The 22,101-nt window shown below is 47.2% G+C and overlaps 3 protein-coding genes across 5 annotated transcripts in view; 2 read left to right on the top strand and 1 right to left on the bottom strand.

Moving 5' to 3' along the window:
• Nucleotides 1-9,020, top strand: part of LOC144146218 (solute carrier family 13 member 2-like) — a 42,859-nt gene extending 33,839 nt beyond the window's left edge. The window contains exons 8-11 of the mRNA XM_077678182.1: nt 86-157; nt 1,034-1,126; nt 5,055-5,235; nt 8,820-9,020. Of these exons, the coding sequence (XP_077534308.1) occupies nt 86-157; nt 1,034-1,126; nt 5,055-5,235; nt 8,820-9,020 (547 nt within the window). The remainder of the gene's footprint in view (nt 1-85; nt 158-1,033; nt 1,127-5,054; nt 5,236-8,819) is intronic.
• Nucleotides 8,593-16,050, top strand: LOC144145016 (Na(+)/citrate cotransporter-like). Its single transcript, XM_077676519.1, has 3 exons — nt 8,593-8,981; nt 11,550-11,687; nt 13,311-16,050. Exons 2-3 carry the CDS (start codon nt 11,553-11,555, stop codon nt 13,467-13,469), a joined length of 294 nt encoding a protein of 97 aa, XP_077532645.1. The 5' UTR covers nt 8,593-8,981; nt 11,550-11,552; the 3' UTR covers nt 13,470-16,050.
• Nucleotides 16,051-16,205: 155 nt separating this feature from the next.
• Nucleotides 16,206-22,101, bottom strand: part of LOC144145015 (Na(+)/citrate cotransporter-like) — a 57,320-nt gene continuing 51,424 nt past the window's right edge. For 2 of the 3 annotated variants that reach the window (XM_077676516.1, XM_077676517.1), the window contains exons 11-14: nt 20,593-20,773; nt 19,155-19,316; nt 18,285-18,422; nt 16,208-17,482 (exon numbers count right to left, since the gene is read on the bottom strand). In XM_077676516.1, coding sequence (XP_077532642.1) covers nt 17,324-17,482; nt 18,285-18,422; nt 19,155-19,316; nt 20,593-20,773 — 640 coding nt within the window. In that variant the 3' untranslated portion in view covers nt 16,208-17,323. Of the gene's footprint in view, nt 17,483-18,284; nt 18,423-19,154; nt 19,317-20,592; nt 20,774-22,101 lie in introns of all 3 variants that reach the window. The other variant, XM_077676518.1, reaches the window with a different exon arrangement.

Below are 22,101 nucleotides of genomic sequence, written 5' to 3'. Positions count from 1 at the left end.
AAAGTATTTGCTGTGCTGTTCGAGGGTGGTCTGGTGGTCTTCAGAATGGAAGAGTAACTGTCGTGGCTGATTCACATATTCGTAGGATCATGGACCCAGAGACAAAACTGGCCTCCTGCATTTTCGAACGAAGGTGGGCGCTCCTCGGACCAGCCGGGTGAGTAGCCTGAATACTATGTTGCTCTGGAGCTCGACACGAGGATTCACTAAGCGTATCGAACAATGGCACTGTTTTGACATGCCTTGCCCCGCCCACAGGCAGGGAAGCAGGTTAAACAGCGGACCAGATGGAGCGAAGTTGCAGCGAGAAAATGGCGCTCGCCTGCGGCCGACGGGCGTCGGGACGATCAGCAGAAATTCAGAGAACTGTTTACTGATGCGTAGCATTCTTATGCCGCTTGTCTAGAGTGAGTTCTTTGCAGCCAAATTTTTTGGGTTTTCCAAATTCTGTTCGGCCAATTATCCCCATTTACGCTTTTATAACGATTATGCGTGTTACTTAACCGAAATCGGCATTTTTGTGGATATGCAGGGCGTTAGACGGTTCGCTATTCTAAGTATTTATTTTATATTTTTTATTTTTAGTTATTCAAAATTCTGTCCAACCAATTATCCCCATTTACGCTATCATAACGAATAAAGGTGGAACTTCCGCGAAATCTGCATTATTGTGGGAATGCAGGGCGTTACACGATCCGTGCAGTGGGGGTACACCGTGAAGAATGCTACTCGTTAACAGAGGCATTTCGTTGGCGATCTAGCCCTGCTAGATACATAAAGGAAAGTATAATTTCCTCCGAGGCAGTGTGAACTAGAATATGTCAGGTCTGTAGGCGGGATCAAGACTCGCCCTGCGAGCCGGCGGCTGCGGCTGTTTGGCGAAGTTCGTCGGCGAAATTCGCTGCATGTGGGCCGAGCTTGAAGGATGCACAGTGAAACCGTTGGCGAAAATTACACGCGGAATATTTTGGACGGCACTGCATTAGAAGATAGGTTCCAGGGGAAATTCCAAAATAACAGTATCCCCCGGCAGATTCGCCGAGTGCGCTGCTGTGGCCATTCTGATCGCCTTGATGTTTTCCGGGTACCTGTTCCGGTACGGCGTCCTCGGCCTCCACAAAGACAGGTAACTCTTTCACGCATTGTCTTGAAATTATATTTGGTATTACGGAGGAAGCCGTTTGCCCTGAAATTTGCCTGTCATGGATTAGCTACCCGCTTCGCCGACCTATGTTTGTAACTACGATAGTTTTTTTTAGGCTAACTAAACGCAAAAATGTTTGTCTGTCACTCGTTTCATCCCCACGGTGAAAAGTTCAAACAGTTCTTTAACAAGAAGTAAAGGTAGACAAAACTATTCCAAAATACTGAAACAACTTTAATGGACCACCCGCCGCGGTGGCTCAGTGGCTAAGGCGTTATGCTGCTGAGCCGAAGGACGCGGTTCGATTCCTGGCTGCCGCAGCCACTTTTCTGATGGAGGCGAAAAGCAATAACGCCCGTGTGTAGGAGATTTAGGCGCTCATTTAAGATTCCCTGTGGTCAAAATTAATCCGAAGCCCTCCACTTCGGTGCGCCTCTTCGCCTGTGAAGCGTCGGCGCGTTAACCCTCATAATCAATCAATCAACTTTAATCGGACACACATGTTCTTTATGCAGCGCCTTTGAAACTTCAGGCGTATATGAGACAAGACTCTGCACGTAACAAAAGCAACGTTATTTTCATTAAGAATACACCTTATATTGATTTTTTCGAAGGCAGATGAAGAAAAAAAACTGTAATTGATTCCTCTGTCATAGGAATCGGTCAAACACGAAATTGAAATGTGCAGCGAGATCGGCAGCTGAGCATAATTTGCGGGTCGGCGGCTGTCTTGTGCGTGTGCTTGGCGAGCGACGTCCTCCTCGCGCGTCACTCCGGCAAAGGTGTACCGGCGTCATTTCCGTGACGGATATGACGCCAGTGAAATATTGGTATATCCTGGCATAAAGCACGTTCGTGTTAAAATATAACACCCGAAAACGAACAACGTATAACGTACTCTTTAAGTACTAAAGGTTGCTTCCCCGCAAGAAGACCCTGTGTGCAGGGGTGCACCATTTACAGGCCGCTTGTTTCGTCGTCAAATCCGTCACTTCCGTGGCGGATATGACGTATGTGAAATCTTCGTGTATCCGGGAATTAAATACTTTAGTGTGAAAAAAAAAACAAAAAAAAAAGGCGCTGAGTAGAGGGAGGCAAGTTTCCCGCTTTCCCTCCAAATGGCGCTCCAGCAGTGCGAAGGCGGGAAAACTGAGTTGAATTGAGGAAATCGCCACTGTTTCAACTACGAAGGTTGCGAGAGGGGAGAAAAAATGTCTGCAAGGTTGGAAGGAAGGGATGCGAGCTTGTAACGTTGCAGGGGCGGCAGGAGACTCGCCATCAGAGGACAGTTGCAGCGGAGCAAGGCAATATACGGCCAATTTCTTTAACGTGATGCTCCACACATACTCCACACAACGTTTTAGATTCATAAGTAAATGAATTCCACGCTGCTTTAAAAAATGCGCACATTCGCTTAAAAAGGCGAGCTGTAACGCGCGGCGAGTGTTTACCCGTCTGTTGCTCCTCATGTTTCATTGCAGTCTTTTTCAACAGTGGAACATCGTTTTAACGAACATTGATATAGCGAATTGTCGGCTAAAGCGAACTGAACACGAACTTTGGTTGGGCACGCTTCTATGACACTATTTCTTTTTACAACGAAACTGAAACCGCGAGAGCCGCGAGTTATATCGGTTATAACAAAGGAATATTTGAGAAAGGCTGATAAACTACTTGGAAAATCTCCCGACGTCCAAAACTGCGGAAGTACAAAAGGCCCTTTCGTTCGTGGACACTGCGGATAACTTCATCTTGCTTATTGCCATGAAAAACCACCTGACGAAGATCATATCTTGCTTAAAAGAAATAATAACGCTGGCCTGTTTTTTCAGACTTTGTTCTGCTGTAACTTCACGTTATCATGTTCTGGTTCATTTAGTTTGAAATACCACAAGGAGACAGGTAAGGATTGCCTCGTTTATGGTGGGTTCGAAGCCCAGCATATAGTGTTTTTGCATCTAAGATTTTTTCGCCAGCCAGATTGCCGATTTCTTAAACCTGATTTCTACCCCTACTGTTACGATGAGTATCGGATATAACGAACTAATTTACTGTCCCGATTCAACTTCGTTATAACGAGGTTCGACTGTATATATCACGCGTTTCTGGCCCTTTCTTTCGTTCCCGTTGCTGCCTGCTTCTCGGAAGTAGCACACGTAGGACACCCGGTGTTGGTCATTGCTACGTTGCTACGTGGACGTTGCTCCTCCCGCATCGCCCTTCGTTCTCGCGTGAGCTGTGATTCACGCAGTAGCACGCTGTTCGCACGCGGAGGATGCGCAACAACCTTTTCACCGGCGACACACCCCCGGCGACACACCCCTCGAAACGCATCGCGTGATTCGCCGGTTGTTGTGTTCAGCACGAGCGGCGTCCGCCGCCGCCGCTTCGGGCGATCATCTGATCCGCAGCCATATGGTCCCCAGCCTGACACACATGCGCCGCTGGGTCGTCTCGGGGTATACGCCACTCGTCTCGCGCCCGGCGAAGAGGAAAGGTGCGTTTGCCGAGAATGAACGCTGCATCGCCGCATTCGCCCCGGCGAACGCCGCGTACGCCAAGCCTCCTCCTGTGTGCGTTGCACGGGACCAAACGGCGTTGAGCCGTGGTCGGCAATAGAGCTACATCAAAGGTTAACCAAGTGAAACCAAGACTCAACCAGACTAAGCCAAGCTTTTGATTTGCATATCCAAGGTGAGCTGAGACAAGCCGCAGCCATTTTTTTTTTGCGCGTGTGCTTGTCGGGTTACGCCAGGAGGAGTTTTCTGCGTACACAAGACCACCGGATTTTCTTTTCGCCTTGCCAAAGCTTCGCTTTAAAACAACCACGTGTGTTACAAGTCAGTGCTTGTTACTTCGCCACAACTTCGCGAAATTTAATAGTGCGCACCTCTAAATGAAATATCCCCGCTCGTTTCACGTGCGGATGTTTCGGGGGGTTAATTCAGGTGCGATAATTCAGGCGTTTATTTTTGTGCGTGCTGCTTGAAATTAGGTTTACTTAAAAATTGCGAGACTGAGACATGAAATCAAATTTTGTCGATATTTCTTTGTTCCCCGCAATTGTACGCTTTTCGTTTATGGAATTTTAAAAATAAACTACGTTCAGTGCGCATTGAACCGAAATAAGGTCATTGAATTCCCGGTGATACAGATACATTTCGAGCCGATTGATTGATCGTAGGGTTAAATGCGCCGACGCAACGCAGGCGATGAGGCGCGCCGTAGTAGAGGGCTCCGGATTAATTTTGACCACCGTCTTTAACGTGCGCCGAAATCTCGAACACACGGGCGTTTTTGTTTTTCGCCTCCATCAGGAAAGCGTCCGCCGTGGCCGGGAATAGAACCCGCGTCCTCGTGCTCAGCAGCACAATGCCTTAACCACTGAGCCACCGCGGCGGGTACATTTCGAGCCAAGAATGGGTCATGATTAGCACTGTTAAATCCAGTTACAAGGTTTGTTTGGCCTGGCTTCGCAAATACTATGCACACAGTGTTTCATGAGTTAGGGCACTGATGATTAAATTCAGGCTGTCGCCTGCGCTGAAATGCACACACAGACAGCCCAGTGAAATAAGCGTGATGAGATATCCCTGGTGAGACACCGCGACGAAGTGCCGGCCACGTGGTACCTTCACGTGGTACCGCAACGGCGAGGCTCCGAGCGAGCGCAGCCGCGACGCCTGTCCGTAGCGAATCACCTGGTGAGACGTCACAACTGTCCCACTTGAGCTTACCCGGACCGCTGAAGGTCATTGCGACGCGGCGAATGACCTTGGGAGGCATGACGTAGTAGAGGTTTCGCTCTAAAAATACTTCTCGCATTTTAACGGGAAGCTGCAAAGCGCAAGCAAAGAAGCTTCGAGGCGTCCAAGGCGTGCGCTGTACTGAAACCCTGCCTGCTCTGCAGTCGGGTTAACCAAGTGGTGGTCTCTCTGGCGCTGGCGGCGCTGCTATTCCTGGTTCCGGCCGAGCCCACCCTCACCGACAAGAGTCCACCACTGGTGAGCTGGACCACCCTGTGTCGCAAGACTCCCTGGGCCTGCCTCTTCCTCTTGGGCTGCGCGAACGTGGTCATTCAGCAGATACAGGTGGTGTCACTTGCGCTAAAACCTCTACCGCTGAAATTTAGAAAAAAATCAAAACCCCCTTTTTTAAAAAGTATGATTAAAACGCGAAGCTTTCTCCCGTGCAACCTGAGTCAAAGTCCAAAATCCAAATCAGACAGACGTCAGCTTCATAACGCGAAGGAGTCGACCCATGTTCGGTTCCAAGAACGGGAAGCGTTTCTCACTCGAGGCGCATTGTGTTTAATCATTATCGTGATTATCATCATCGTCGTCATGTACGCTTTGTGAAAACTCATTGTGTAAAGTTGGCTTTTCTGCAGAGCGTTTTATTGGAGAGTTTTAGCATAGCGGGTACCGTCCGCTAACGCTACGGTGGCGGGTAGCGGGGCCCGACTGGGGAGAGCAAATTCGTTACGGTGGGGTGGACTAGTTCCGCGGGCCTGCCTTCGCCATGCCCGCTCTTTCCCTCCGCTGAGGGGTAACCTCCTCGCACTCAGGTCCCGCTAACCCGCCGCCGTAGCGTGAGCCTCCGCTAGCCGCTATGCTAAAACTCTCTCTTGTTACCATCGATGGTGCAAGCGCGGCATAGTAAGCTTCGCTTTGAAATTACTCGTGTACCTGATTCTGCTTTTCTAATTCGAAAACAAAAGTGTCGGCTGCATCGTGTTTGCGTATTTTTCGGCATCCATTTTTTCGTTTCCTTTTGTTTTGTTGTTTTTGCAAAATACAACGACAGACAGACTGGCCGAAATGCACGCGGCAGCTTCTTCACAGTAAAAGAAGCTCTCCTCCGCGTCCGTCCACCTGTTAATTGTTCACGTGCTGTCACGTTCATTTGTCACAGCGCCTGCATCAGGCCAACTGTCGGTCCATTCCGGCACGGTGCCGGGTTAGCGCAGTAATTAGCGCACGTCGCTGTTGCTGTGGCGACACAGGTTCAATTCCCGGACACACGAACCCAATTCATTCGTGTTAAAAAAGACGACGTCTAGATCGCATTTCGCGTTTGATGAGATACCTAAATTTTCCCCTCAACAAAATGAACCACCATAGGACGTTTCGTTTTCGGGTTTTATGTATTTTTAAAATCGGGGGTAAAAATCGAGTGCTATTTTTCGAATTGATAATCGGGGCGAAATCGGGATTTTTGCAAAACCATTCCGAAATGAAGGGGGGGAGGGTTAAATCTACACATGCACTAAGTAATACACGCAGTTTATTCTATTTATTTTTACTTATTTATCACGACAACCTCGATCTGAAGGAATCACAAGCTTCTTAACTTTAACGCGTGAAAATTGTTGTTTGTTTCGAGACATTAATCGGGGCGAAATCAAGGTTTTCTATCAAACACTCCCCGCGAAATTTAGCGTTTGTTCGGAAATGAATCAGTAATGACGACAGTGAGGAGCAGTGATAACTTCTAAGGAATGAAACATTTTATTCACGAAAAGCTGGTCATCGATTTTGCACACATCCTTGTTTACATATATCATCATCTGCATGCGCAACATGTCGGGCTCCGTTCAAGACCTGTCCTGTCGTTGAACATATCTGAGCCAATCGAAAGTTCTCTCGACATCACAGCTTCTATTAGCTAGGCACAATAATGTGGGTGCAGCATCTGCCAGACTGGGGTCGCGAGCAGTAGAGAGTCATGCCAATACTCTCAATAAGTTCGAAAGCTGTGTTTGTGGGGCTTGCCTCTATCAAGTACTGGTTGAGAACGACGGACCGTCAGCGCACTATTGTGAATGATCGCTACTTTGAAAAGGTCCATTCAGGGAGAAATCGGGTTTGACCCGATTCTCCTGAAACATGTTCGGGGTGTAGAAATCGGGTAAAATTAGGTTTTACCCGAAAACGAACAACCCTACTTATGATGAACCCAAGTTACAGCTCTGCCGGACGCAGCTGCTATCTGCAGCGCCCCCCCCCCCCCCCCCCCACCCCTCTGCAACAGTAAAAACCCCAATTCAAATCGGTCGCAGCAGGAAAGAGAAGTTCACTGCACGGTGAATCTTGAAAAGACATCGAGGTGATTTTGGAATTGGTGTAGTTGTTATATGCGGCAGCGTCGGGTTGTTCAACAAATGTGATCTTATGCTTATCGGTTTAGCGGCGTACACTTCTAGCAGGATGTATAATTTATCTTCATGCGGCATCGCGTTTTCGTATTTTTCGTGTTAGTTACCGCCTTTGATTTTGTTCAGGTATACTCTTCGTGTAGTTTATGTGGTTGGCAATCTGTCCAACGATGCGGAGTTTCAATTTGGTCATGACAGTAGACGTCCTCAAATCATTCTATGAATAGCCATTTGGTGAAGGGGAAACGGATTTCCCAAACGCACCCTTATTGCAAAAAAGAGAGAAAAAAGTGAGAATTTCTAGAAAAAAACTTCAGACATCCCTTCCAGCATTTACAATTAAAACTGCAACGTGTGTAAACAATGTTTACAACCTCCTTCAGTGTTTGTTTAAACATGGAGATACACTTTTGAAAATCCCCCAGGAGTTTGCTTCAGCGCACTGCACTTAGAACCTATAATTGCGATCAAAAGGAAATAGTCTACCCGTGAAGAAGCCATACATACGATTTGACTTGAAAAATGGAGCCCCACAATGGGTCATAAGACGTTTGCATTGCATAAGGTCACATATTCTTTCTTGATGTCACAGTGCAGGTCATCTCAGTCTAGTTGTATATCTGTCTTCATATATTCGTCAAGCTCGGCCGCTGGACGAAGCAGTCACTCAATAAAGGGCAGTGGAGCAAACAGTACCGCAGAAAATATTTATATTTTATGGTGCCGCCAAGATGGTCCGAAAATTTCTATCGTTTGAAACAAAAGATTCATAGTTAGGCAAACAGATGGCAGATTTTGCTAACATAACTCTTTATGATATAGCGTCAACGAATACGACATATGTCATCAACAAAGGAAATAGCAATTTCACCCTTAATCTTTGCGCTACAGCATTTTTTTTTACAATTTGTAGCGCTGCCGTAATGTATTGATTGCCCTTCTGTACTTGCTAGTATTCGAAAATTACGAATGTTTATGCGCTACTTATGTGTTGCCTTACATGGCCGTATACAATAGCTTTTTTGCGGTACTGCACAGTAATAACGTTGTGTCTGAACGCAACATTCATTCGTCTCTCTCGTATCGCTTTTAGGACTTTTATTCTCATTTTTAATGTTTACGGTGGCTGCACCACCGCCATTCAGATTAATGTTGGCCCATGGACATTTCATCCGCCAATTTCTCTTAGTAAACAGTAAGAATACAGGCACCGCGCAAAAGAAAAGTAGAATGGGAAGTGCTGCAGCATCTTGACTTGCGCTAAGACTTACGGCGACAAAATGGACGGCAAGTAGACTGGGCGAAGCGCCGTTCCAAGTTTTCGCCTCGGCCCGTCCGTTGTCGCCCATTTTTGTCTCCGTAACACTTAGCGCAATCCGAGATGGTAACAGTCTATAATTTGCTTTTTGACTTTATTATGACAGTTTAAGCCACCACCGCAAATCTCATTCGGAATACGCCTCGTCGTTTTGTGACTAAAAAAGCCGTAACGGAGATGTCTTTTGACCGTTCCCGCAGAACACGCGCATAGACTCGTTTGTCGTCGCACTCCTGGGCGGTGGGCTCCGCTCGGCTGCGCCGACGTCCGTGCTTCTACTCAGCATTGTTGCAAGCCTGCAAGCCGAGCTGACACCCTACGGCCGAGACTACGACACTTTATTCGAAGCTGTCGACCAGGAGGTCAGAGCGTGGTTTGTTTTTTCCCCTCTGCCGGCCTAGGAAGCGTGTTAGATAACTACGAACGGCAGAACTGCGCCAAGATATTCAGGGTGGGCTGCGTCTGGCAGAAAGAGAATTAACTTGGCATACTACTCGGGTACAAGTTAGGAACGGCATTATCTCATGTACCCCAGTATGACTATTCACAAAGAACTTAAGTATAATCACTGTTGCCTTGCGACACTTTTTGGCACTTTAACGTGTTTAAAGAACAAAAATGCACGCATCACCACGAAGTGAATCATGACGAGTGGGCGAAGCACTGGGGATCGTTCTACCGTAAATGACTCGTGGCATTGCCCACTCGCGCATGTAAATGAGTGACAACGCGTGTGTACAGTATATACAATTCCAATCCATCCAATCCGATATAATTCAGTTCAATTTAATCCAATCCAATCCATTTCAATCCAATACAATCTAATCCAATCCAACCCAATGCTCCTATAGCGCATGCGCAACGCGGATGCCAAGCCCCGAACAAAGCGAGGTCCTAAGGTGCTTCGCCCCTAAAAGTGTTGCTGAAAGGGCGCCTTTTCGCATGCAGAGTGCATCCTTCCGCCGAAGCGATGCACCCGGATGTCAACGTTAGCGTGCATTTTGAAAGGAGACTGCTCTTAATACGCGACATCGTCGGCTCTTTCTCACGTAGTTTGTCGCCGCTGCAGAAGTTTATAAGCAGATTGTACAAAGAATCACGGAAGCGATTCATGTCACGTTCAAAACACTCGCAGAAACGCACTCGAGACTACGACACCTTATTCGAAGCCGTCGACCAGGAGGTCAGAGCGTGTTTTTTTTCCCCTCTGCCGGCCAAGGTAGCGTGTTAGATGACTATAAAGGTAGAACTGCGCCAAGACATGCAGGGTCGCCTGCGTCCGGCAGAAAGAGAATTAACTTGGCATACTACTCGGAAGTTAGGAAAGGCATTATCTCATGTACCCCCGTATGACTATTCACAAAGAACTGAAGAATTATCACTGTTGCCTTGCGACACTTCGTCGCAAGGCAACAGGAGTGCGACACTTCGTCGCCTTGTCGTCGCAACCCGCACAGCACGAAGAACTTGTTTTATCTCCTTGAATGACAGAATGACACGTTTTGAGGGAAGTTGACCGCGACGCAGCTAAACTTTGATGTCAGAAAGGGTCGGAAATGGCTTCTCCCGCTTCCACATCCTGCCCGCAGTCTACACACACGAACGTTTTTCCACCACAGGTTGCAAGTATCTATACTCGGGAATAGGTTAAGAACGGCAATAGCTCATGTACGGTGTCACTCCGCCAGCAACGGACCCGGATGTCAACGGGCACGTGCGTTTTGGAAGGAGATTGCTATGAATGCGTGATATCGTCTGCCTTTCTCACGTAGTTTGTCGTCGTCGCTGCAGTAATTTATGAGCGTATTAAGTCCAAAAATCATAGAAACGGCTCGTGCCATGTTCAAAATATTCCCAGTAACGCACTAACATCCGGCTGCGGGGATGAGGCACGACGGCTATTTCCCTTGCCGTTCTTGTACCCATAGAGTTTCTTACAATATACACTAGAGAGGTATCTGGCGCTAGCGTCTATGCGGCTGACACCAAGGCCGTCTGTGTCGTCATGGGCCGCCATTATACATCGCGCTCGCTTCAGTTTTATCGTTGGCTTGGATTGAAACGTTTTAGTGACCACAAATTTAAACAAAGTGCCACAAAAACGCGAAGAATAGTGTGCAATTATGTAAGGGGAAAATAAAAACAGGCTGTTTTAAGACTAAAGAAAAAGGAAGTAAAGCGTATTTTTGCCGGAACGGTTGTGCCTGCTATTCCGCAGGCCGAGGTTGTAGTCCCGAACAAGGTTAATATATATTTTTTTTTTTTTTTTGGGGGGGGGGGGTACTCATTAGAGACTCTGGTTGTATTAATTTTACCATTATTACAAATAATAAGTCGTTTGAAGAGTTTGGAAAGTTTTTTGAGCGTGCCTATTAAAACGTTGCCTTCGTGTTGAACCGGTGCACCGACCGCCAACTAGTTTAACAAGGAAAAAGAAAACGTGGCGTTAAAGAGTCGTGCACGATGACAAGATAGGACGCATTCAAGCGCCCGTATCTGTTGTATCCCCGTGGTCGTATCTTGTCTTCATCGAAGTACTTTTTGTTTCTTTTCGTCGGCTACAAATTTCGCGGCGGCATATTGCCCGCTCAGTCATGCGTCCTTCGACTGCGGCATGAGCAACCTCAGGTGCGATCACGTACTGCCTGCTGTTTCACCAAACACGGCTTCCGCAGAACAGGCAGGATTCCGGCTTCCTTGTATAGTTCGTAAACGTATTAATGCATAGTGAAGAAAGCAAATCCCCAAAAACGATTAAGAATCCAATTGTCATGCCAAGCCCAAGCCAAAAAGGGGGTCTTTCCATGAACCCCAATGACGACATGGCTTACAAGGCGCACTTTCCTCTCTAGTATACTTAGTAAGAAACTCTATGCTTGCACCCAAGTGTAGAGCTCGCCTTTTTCTGTGACCACCTCTCCCCCTTACAGGCGATGTTGTCGAAGCAGAACCCTCTTCTTTTCCTGGTGCCAGTGGTGAAAGCCTTGAGTTTCGTGGGCATCCTGCCGCTGGCCCACTATCCCTGTGCCCTCCTGTACGAAAACTTCGGCATCAGTGTGCCCGGCATGGTGAGTTCTTTGCTCTTACGCACGAGTACGTTTAACCCGAACCACGCCATACATGGTCTCAGGCTGAATTTTGGAGTAGTTTCTTCTAGCTTATCAAGTACCCTTCCCCAACAGAACCTAACCTATATGCATAGACAAAAAGAGTTAAAATCATTTTGCAGTGTACCCCAATGCGGCCTAACTTAACGCAACACATTAGGCCGCTTGCAAGCTCGTGACTACAAAACAGCCATGTCTCGTAGCGCAATACTTCAATTGTGACTAGCAACAATGGGCCTCCTCGATTATCAGTCCTGGATCGTCCGCGGACTGCCCGAGACGCGATCCGGCGCTCGATTTTCCCATGTATTCCTATGGGACTTCCGGTCCGAACTGAGTCCTCGGATTGCCCGCGGACCGTCCAGGACTGGTAAATCGAGGATCCCCAATAACTTCTCCAGGAGAAATACAATGTTTAAACGACGGATCGTGCCAGTGAAGTGAGCGTCCGCGAAGGAGGGGGGGGGGGGGGGGGGGTCGTTGTGACAGGGCGTGCAGTTAAAATAAAACCACAGTGTCTTTTTCAAGATGATAGTCTTTTTTTTTTGGCTACTTAAACGCAAAAGTTTCGGTCTGTCTGTCTGGATGTCTGTCTGCCTGTAAAGGATTTTTATTTTCTTCCTGTGGCATACACAAATACAAAACACTCGTGGTTGTCTGTGACCCGATTCAGCCACCCGGCCAAAGTGAAACAGAAGCTGCGTAATAGTCTTATATACCCACAGCCACACCTAAACGTCTAAGTCCCGTGTCAGTGTGCATACTTGTCAAAATGGTTGAACAACAGTGCATTGCGCAAATAGAAAGCAGAAAATCAATACTTCAGTGATATTTGCAGTGTTTCTTTTAAAAAAAATATGGGTGCTTGGTTTTTGCGATAGCAAATGAAATACTACATCAGCTGCAGAAAATCGTCGCATGCTGTTGCACGCGCTACTATAGCTCCTGGCGGCATTTAAGAGATCAAACGGCAACAGCAACGAAAAGTTTCACTAGATAGGTTCCACGTTCCGCTTGAAACGCTCGTAGAATAGGGCAACGTGGTTCTATAAACGTTGTAGTAGGGTGCCTCGATTCACGCGCATCTCCGCCCTACGTCAGCGCTGGCATCGAGGCACCCGAGCTGGAGTAGTGGAACGCGGCAAATTTAAATTGATTTCAGCAAATCCCTAGCGTGTTATCTTGGGAGGAACGAGACGGGAGAGGAACATCATAAGAGGTGAGTGGAAAGAGAAGGGAGACATTTACTTGGCAGGGGCGCCAATCGACTATCGTCTTTCCTCGACATGTGCAACGAAAGCAGTAGATACACGGCCATTTTTTTTGTTGTTCATCATCGTCTTCCCGCAGAGTTGATGGCGCGATGACACATGTGCAGATGTGCAGTTTCGAAATTTTTAAAGGGGAAATTAAACGGAACGGCACCTCATGAAGGTGGTCTTCGCTTGCTTAAAAATATCTGGTTTGATTATTTAAACGTGCCGTAAATTTTGCCCGTAATTTAAATCCCAGTGCAGTACACAGCGATTCGAGGCTTGTCAGCTCGCATGCAATAGCTGGTCCGTTCTCTCTCTTGCACCACAGATGAAGACGGGAGTGCCCTTCAAGTGCACGCTGCTCCTCTTGGAACTGCTGACGCTCTCTACGCTTGGCCTCCCGTTCTTCGGTCTGGATAAAATGCCCGCTTGGGCGAGAGCAGCCGCCGCCAACTTGTCCGCTCACGACGAGACCAAACGTTCTTAGCAGCACGCTGTGGCGACTCACACCGACGCCGCGATTTTCTGCACGGAACTTTCATTCAGCAATGCACTGTCGAGCTAATTCGTTGCACCATTATATTGACGTTCCACTGATTACCTCCAGATTATTGGCCTGTTATATACGTTATTCAACGTATCCGAAGTTTGTGTTCTTACGAAGCAATACCGTTTAAGGGCTCGAGGGGACTAGAAGCTCAAAACAAAGTTAAGCGCTGTGGACTTGAGTCTCGGAAGTAAAGAAAATCTGCAGACATTCAGATAATTGCCTACTAATGCGAAGCCTTCTTATGCCGCCTGTGTTGAGTGTCAGATTTTTAGTCATTTTTTTTCTAGATCCTGTCGGACCAATTAACGCTATTATAACGGTTACAGGTCGAACTTCCGCGAAGTCTGCATTTTTGTGGAAATGCATGGTGTTACACGGTCCTGGCTGTGGGGGTACTCGGCAAAGAATGCTACGCATTAGAAAAAATGTCGTTCCTCTATGCAGTATGTATGCTTTCAAGGCGGCCGAACAACATGCGCGCCGCATTCCTGTAAATTTTCAGTATTATACACGGCTTGTAAGTTGTTTGGGAATTAAATGCTGCGGAATTCGCGATTATTGTTTGGTCCGTTTCTGAGCGTGTGCTTCGTGCCACGTGCCTGCTACACCTCGCATGCTTTCTCGCGTAGACTTCGCGAATTTTGGTGCCGCAGTGGCTTTACCCACGTGTTATAGGGCCATCTTTTCGGGTACAGGTTTACTGCTACAAAATCAGTAATAATTGATTGCGTAATCAGAACAGCATAACGAGCTGAATTACATTTGGATGACCTATCAAATTCAGTATTAGCACGGGTAGTTGATCCAGCCGAATAATGTGTGACATCACGGCTACTACTAGTTTTGCTCGGCGTCTACGCTAGTTACTGTGTAGTATACAGACCTGGTTACACTGTAACGTAAAAGAGATTCGCGCTCGGTATATGCAGGATAAGGGGGACTTAGGTGTTAACATCCCTATGGGACTCATACTTCATGACCCATGGTCTTGAAAACCATCGTGGACCAATAAAAAAGATTTTACAAATACGTACCAGCGTTCACAACGGCCTATAGTTTGCTTATTTTAGAGATATGTCACGTCTGTACTGAAAAAAAAAAAAAATCTGTTGCTTGCTAGACAGTTAGCGCCATCTAGTGAAAACTGGATGAACTGAAATGCGTTTCTTGTTTATTTTTTATTTCAGTAAACAAGTAGTATATTTTGAAAAGAAGCAGACCAGGTCCTTAGGGGCATTTCTATGAATTTGTAAAACTTTCCGTATCGGTACACGAAACTTTTTAAACCAGTGGGTCATGAATTCGTAAGGGCCATAGGAATGTGATCACGTGAGTCCTCAAAGGCGAGCCAAAGCGTGTGGACGAGCGCCCCTGACCATATGCAAGGAAAACAGTTTGCACTGGTCGACATATGTGAACATGCGGGGAATCAAACGGTACGTCTCTGTGTGCAGTTAAGCTTAACCAATGAACGTCAGGCGATAATCAGTACTACCGCCGATGGCACTGATGTTCAAATTAGTAAGAGTGGCGTTTGGTTTAGCCGGTTGGGCAGTCCTGGGAAATGCATATGCGCGCTGCATAGACAAACGAGGCGAGGAAAAGGGAGACTCACGTTCCATGTCGGCACAACTGGTAACTTACTTATTTACAACTTACAATAAAAACAAAACAACAAAATGAGGGAAGCTCACACTAACGCGCGAGACTTGAATGTAGCGAAGCTGTACGCAACCTTCACGACCATCACGACGGTTTAAGCCCATGATTGCAGCCGATTTGCTCCTTCTTCCCTGCTGCAACGATATTTACTCCATGGTTGTTACTATTAGTGTGAGCTTCCTTCATATTTGGAAGTAATATTCATTGGGCGTCACCTTGGAGGGGCTTACGCTATGACGTGTCTTTCTCGTTCCGAGCGAGTGTTGCCACGATTACGGCGAACGCTGGAGTCTGTCTCGTTCCTGGCAAGTGTTTTGCCAATATTGGCCGATCTCCCTAAATGGGTCTGCCTGGCTTGACGAATGTGCGCAGGGGACACTGGGTGGTCGTCGCTAGGAACGCACACACGAGCGCTCGGCATTTTTTCGGTTTTTTTAACGGCCGGTAGGTGGCCGTGAGGCCCGCCCTCACGAGTGCGCTCTCGGCAATTCCTTGGTATTTGTAACCGCGGACACGAGAAATTACGATTTGCTAAACAGCTTCGCTGTTAAAAATGAGCGCGCGCAGTGGTGTCGTCGTTGCTAAGGGGACAGCCGAACTGGAGGTGGCGCAGCGGCGGAGGGGGACGCAGGTACGGTGCACAATGATCTCGGCCAGCGGCGCCGCAGTCACCATTGATCCAGGGCACTCTGCCCGGCCGCACAGCCGCACTCACTGACGGCGCTGCGGTCGCTTCTACTCCTCTCGAAGCCGAGGAACATGGTGGCAGCCACAATACTGACATATCCGTTCAATTCAATGAGACATTGTTGCTTTGGCATTCACACTCATAAGAGATGTTCAGGTGTCAAACGGAGTTTTTGTTCCAAGCTTCTGTATGCCGGTGCCTCCCACGCAATGTTTTGCAACGCAGCCAGCCGTTATCTTACATCTGTAACATGCACAAGGAGGTACACGCAAATACAATTCCGGGCTTCTTTACATTTCTTTTATTTTCTCGTAAATGTACAATGATTCTACCATGACTGTGTGAGTGATGATCGTAATATAATAAAATAACATGGCGACGGGTTTTGCTCTGACGTCTTCGCCATCAGAGCAGCAGCATGATGCGATTCAACGGCGTATGCTTTTATACACAAGTAACATTGGTTGCCTTTGTACCTTCCTGCTTAACAGCGTGGCTTGCTCTTTCAGTAAAGTGCTAGTCTTGGCTTCCTGGCGTAGATAAGCGCGATGTGCTCTTCCCACTTATTGCCAAAGTAGCCGCAACATGATGGCAAGACTCATATATAGTGACTAACTGAAGACAGCCACACTTAACAGCGTATACCGCTCGGCAAAGGTATGCGTATGCCTTTTAAGAGTGATCTAGAAACTGATGGCACAAAAACAATATGGCGCGCGTAACTAAGGCGCCTGGCGCACTTGGGCGGCTATTTTTTGTAGGCACACTGCTTCCTCAGTTACTGACGTGATCATTGTAAACAGCGAGTTTTAGCTGACCGTTTTTCACGGTCCGCTGCGCTCCGATAGCAAGTGGGAGCCCCATTGCGCATGCGTGGCGCGTTTGGCCGCGAATGGCATTGGCTCCGGTTGCGCTGAGCCTGCCGCCGATATACCGGAGCGGACCGTCGAAAGCGGTTAGCTAAAACTCTCTAATGGCTCATTTCGGCCGAGTACCCCAATTTTCGATTGAATGTACAACGCTATTTTTGTGCGTAGAGTATTAACGCTGTCGCCTTGCCAGCGAAGTCTTAACAATTAGGTATGCCTACTGCGCTTGCGCTGAGTGGGTACAGGTTCAGAGTGGCTTAGGTCATACTACCCAGTTCGGCTGTACCTCCGCCCTGTGGTGGTTGTAATCGGGAACTAAAAGTACGAGTGGAGATAGATGATACAAAGTAAATAAAAACTCCCTGCCAAGCACCCACTCATCACCGGGAAATCTGTCCCGTCATTAGAACTTACGTTTTAAACAATTCGTGCGGAATTTAAACATGGCATTTAAAAAAAAATGCGTCGCGAACGCTTCGAGTGATGCGAATCTCCCGGCAAGGCGAGATTCACACACTCCGGCCATGGCATAGAAACAACTATTGAATTATAGTACGCGATGTGTGGAGCCGTTATGACGTCACCGTGGAATTCGCCCCGTGTTGGGTGGAGTTCGCAGTCTCCGCCCAGGCGGGAAAGCTGGACAGGCCGAAGGTCCACTCGCCGATCGTGTTAATGGCGGCAACTTCGATGATGATGCAGGCGATATTCATTACAATTCCAGCCTTGACCTTCAATGTGGGGGAAAAAGGAAAGGGGGGGGGGGGGGAGACGGATGGGGTTAAAAAGAGAGTAAACGCATGAAAGGGAACACAAAGAAGATAGGGAGTTACGGCGGACACATTGCAGCGCAGCGCGCTGAATTAACGTAGAAATACTGAACGAATTAACTTATGAATGAACTAAGTTTGTTCTGCGCTTGTTTTGCCCACAAGTGGTTTTCTTATTTACTATGCCTTTCCTAGCTCGCCAATGCAATGTACAAGGGGCAAAGCCACCAAACAGCCTTTCCACATTAGTTAAATTAAAACAACCAACAACCTGCAATCAAGTTTTGAGCAAGAAGTTTAATCCATCGAAAAAAAAAAGTTTAGGAAGGCCGGGTTCAATTAGATCACACCATAAGTAATGCAAGTTTGCGATTAAAGAAAACCTTGAAGCAGCAGTATTTATTTCTTGTATTGGTCATTATAATTTACTATACATTTATTCTCGTTACAGTACTCGAGCGATACATTTACTGTAATTGAAGGTGCTATAATAGTATGTAGCCGGCATGGCTTCACTTAATAAACCAGTCAAATAACTAACCTTAAAACCAACAAGCAAAAATGAATAACGAACATGCAGTCTTTATGGCCGAAACAATGAATTCTGCGCCGCTGCAAATGCCCTGTTAAGTAAAAGATTCAAAGTTTACAGAACTTTCGTCCACAAGAACCCCAGTTGAGCGCCAAGTTTCGACATCCATCAGCGTTCCAGCGGGCGAGTCAAACGGAATAAGTACGGAAGTGTTCGAGGGGAATTCCGCACCATGTTCTTGAGCCTCATGTTGCTGTGCTCGTAGACCATGGCATTGGGCGGAGTGGCGACGGGAAGCATGAAGGCGAACGACGCCGACACTGCGACTGGAATCATCAGGAAGAACGGGTGGATGCGTAGGGCCTGGGCCTGAAAAGCAACAGGGCCAGATGAAGCACCGTAAAAACATTGGCCGCGTATGTGTTCGCTTGGCTGCAAATGTCGAAAGAAGACAGACAAACATAGGCAGACACAGGCAGACAAGGCAGACAGAGACACAGACAGACAGAGACACAGACAGACACAGACAGACACAGGCAGACACAGGCAGACAGAGACAGACAGACAGACAGACAGACAGACAGACAGACAGACAGACAGACAGACAGACAGACAGACAGACAGACAGACACCGGATCACCCTGCGGCATGTAATTACACCGTCATCCAGATAATGACGAAATGAACATGACCTTAGTCATTTTACGTTGATTGACTATACACGCTTACTAATTGAGAGTGGTTAGCGAGAGTTTCGCGCGTTTTGCGACGCCGTTGGGGAGCGTTTCCAAAGCCACGCGTGTTATTTTTTATAATACTCTGTTAATTTTAGCGTTATCCTCAAGCGTACTTGTGCAAATTGTTCAGAACCCTTTTACTAGCCGTAACTTATGCCAATATGATTGAAAAAAACAAGAAACATGCGTTTCTATAGTGAAGCAGAGCAGACCTCTGTCACCCTACATAAGCATACGTTACGATGAGCATGCAAAACTGGTGTACACAACGGTACTGCGTAGAGCATCATCAACTGTGGTGAGCCCATGGGCTCACCACAGTTGATGATGCTCTACGTTTAACGTCCTCCGGGGATGTACTCACCAGGTAGCTGGTTATCGGCAGTAGCACGCTGGCGGTTGCCGTGTTGCTGGCGATTTCGGTGACTACACAGGTGAACACGCAGAGGACAGTCACCAGAAGCACCGGGTGCAGCACGTCCAGTCCGGTCAGGTACTGCCCCACCATCACCGACAGCCCGGATTTCTGCGAAGCCAGGTGGTGCAAACTCCCTGCTTTTTGCAAAGCTCGTTTCTGGCACTTTATAAGAGACGCTTAAACTAAAACGTCACTAGAGTAGTAATACAATTATTAATTGCGGCTGTTGTGGTGAAGCCTCACCCATTCCGCCCCCACGACACCACCTGCGCGTAGCCGACAGCCTCAACTGACAGAGGATAAATGGAGGAGGATTCTCGTGACTTGTGACGTAACAGGTGGCAAATATCCGCTTCTCATTAGTCAATTTCACAAAAGAGGTTATGAAATGTAAATCAAGGCTTAGCAATTCGCTGGTCTCATCCAGCCACTGTGTGTGCAAGCTGCCTTGACCGAAGGTCAAGCTTACGAAGGAACAGCGCCGACCGAAACGAGCTTACGATGAGCTGATCACAGAGGGTTCAGTAGGCTAAAGCGGGTAACGGCTAGTGTAAAAACAGTGTTGAACCACAGGATGATACATATGTATCATGAGTCGTAGTTGCACCGAATAACAGCGTCCTAAACGATCACTCTGTTGATTTGCTGGTTCGGTTTGTGTACATTTCCAAGGTAGTTTACGTGTGCATTTTACGTTGCCAACACACAACTGTGTAGCTATTTGCCATAGTTCGTTCTTTATTCGCGCTTAATATTTCTGAAACCAGCGATGTAATCTAGGGGAACGCCATGTGGTGTGCTGATTTTTATTAAAGGACGTGTTACTGCTCCATTACAGGCAGCTAAAGGTGTTCTGTGTTCGTGTAGTTGCTAGTAACTTGCTACACTCCTCAATAAGGCCCTGGTGCAATTGACAGACTGGCTGCTAACGCGATAATATTACAAACGATAAATAAATAAATAAATAAATAAATAAATAGATAGATAAATAGATAGATAAATAGATAGATAAATAGATAGATAAATAGATAGATAAATAAATAAATAAATAAATAAATAAATAAATAAATTCGCGGGCGGGGGGGTAACACTATGCGATTCAAACAATGAACTACCTTGCCCTCTAGCTGCAAGAAAACGACATCCGGGTCGTTTGCTTGCAGCCAGTCAGGGCTCACTTAAAATGGACACTTTAAAACGCACACGACGTGGGCAAAAACTAAGAATTCCGCCTCTGATCCCCTGATTGATTTGTACCGGCTGCGTTCTTTACAAAGTATAAGATGCCAAGTACACGAGCTCTACTTCGAAATTCGCGGTATTCTGAACACGAGGACTGACTGGTTGGGTGGTGTACAACACCAGGGTGACACCAGGTTCGTACCGAGGCCGCCTCAGCCATGGAGAAGCTTCCGCCCATGAGCAGCAGCACGCCCCAGGGGATCTTGCGCTGCACCGTGCTCCACTCGAGCAGTGCAGGTCCGCGGGGATTGGCCACTGGGCGCGCTGGAATCAGGAACAGCAGGCACACCAGGAGCATCGCCGGCGTGGCGTCCTTGATCTTCCTGCACTCGCACGTACACGCGAGTGTAACTACAGTGTGGGACTGACGAGGGGCACTGCACTGCTCTAAACGCTGCGGTGATTTCGCACAAAGTTGTTTGCATCGTATATTTTCAGAAAATCAACCCTCTTTATATTTTGACGCTCTGTATAGCTCACCAGCATAGTTCACCTCCCTGAAAAGTATATAGGTATAATTTTTACGGGAAAAGAGCTCAAGAGGCAGGAAAACCTTATACTACAGCATATTTTTTATTGTTCTTCCCACAGTTACATGCCGTTGTAGAAGTATTCAGGGTAAACATTTGTGCCTAATAAGAAAATGATCCAGCGAACGAGCTTTACTGTCACTTGAAATCAAGACAATTAAAGCGTAATGACCTTGGAATACTTTGCTTCAGAATTTGTGGTACCGAAATATTCAAAGTATTGCTAACTCCGCAAAATTTGATTGATTGTGGAGTTTAACGCGCCGCTGCGACGCAGGCGATGAGGCGCGCCGTAGTGGAGGCTTCCGGATTAATTTTGACGACCTGGGGATGTTGAACGTGCGCCGAAATCTCGAACACATGGACGTTTTTGCTTTTCGCCTCCATTAGAAAAGCGGCCGCCGCGGGCGGGAAACGAACCCGCAGTCTCGTGCTCAGCAGCACAACACCTAAGTCACTGAGCCACCGCGGCGGGTGCCAAGTCCGCAAGACTTGTTTATTATTATTACGTAGGGGTGAATAATGGATGCGTTGGTTGGTAATGTTTTTCTAGTTGGTTGGTAATGTTTTTTGGTTAGTTGGTAGGCTAATGTTTTTCAGACTAGTTGGTTGGTAATGTTTTTCTTTTGACTGCCAAGAGAAAACATTAGACCAAGAATACGGAAAGACCAGGTAAACACGCTGCAGAGTGACTACAGAAAAAAAGGCATTTCGCAATAACAAAACAGTTCATAAAATCTCATGAGGATTATAAAAGCTTACTAGACACCAAGCGGTGAATTTTGGTTCACACAATAGAGCGTCCAGAAACTTGAAACTATTTTTGAAACGCCTGGTGGCGTAGTGCTGCTGAGTCTAAAGACGCGGGCTTGGTCCTGGGCACGGCGGCCGTTTCTGGTGGAAGCTCAAAACTGAAATGTCCGCGTGTGCCGTGACTTTGGCGCAGGTTAAATCACTCCAGGTGATCTAAATTAACCCGCAGTCCTCCACTACAACACACCTCATGGCTCATGTGTAGCTTCGGTGTGTAAAACCCTCAAAATTCGAATTTTTATATCAGAAACGGGCGATTTCACACGCCGTGAGGTTTTGCCTTGAGCGACAGACACTGCAAACAGTTT

Source organism: Haemaphysalis longicornis, unplaced genomic scaffold (genome assembly GCF_048455015.1).
Source record: "Haemaphysalis longicornis isolate Haplotype H1 unplaced genomic scaffold, Haemaphysalis longicornis Haplotype H1 scaffold_7, whole genome shotgun sequence".
NCBI classification, from domain to species: Eukaryota; Metazoa; Arthropoda; class Arachnida; order Ixodida; family Ixodidae; genus Haemaphysalis; species Haemaphysalis longicornis.
This window is presented reverse-complemented; position numbering and strand designations above follow the sequence as displayed.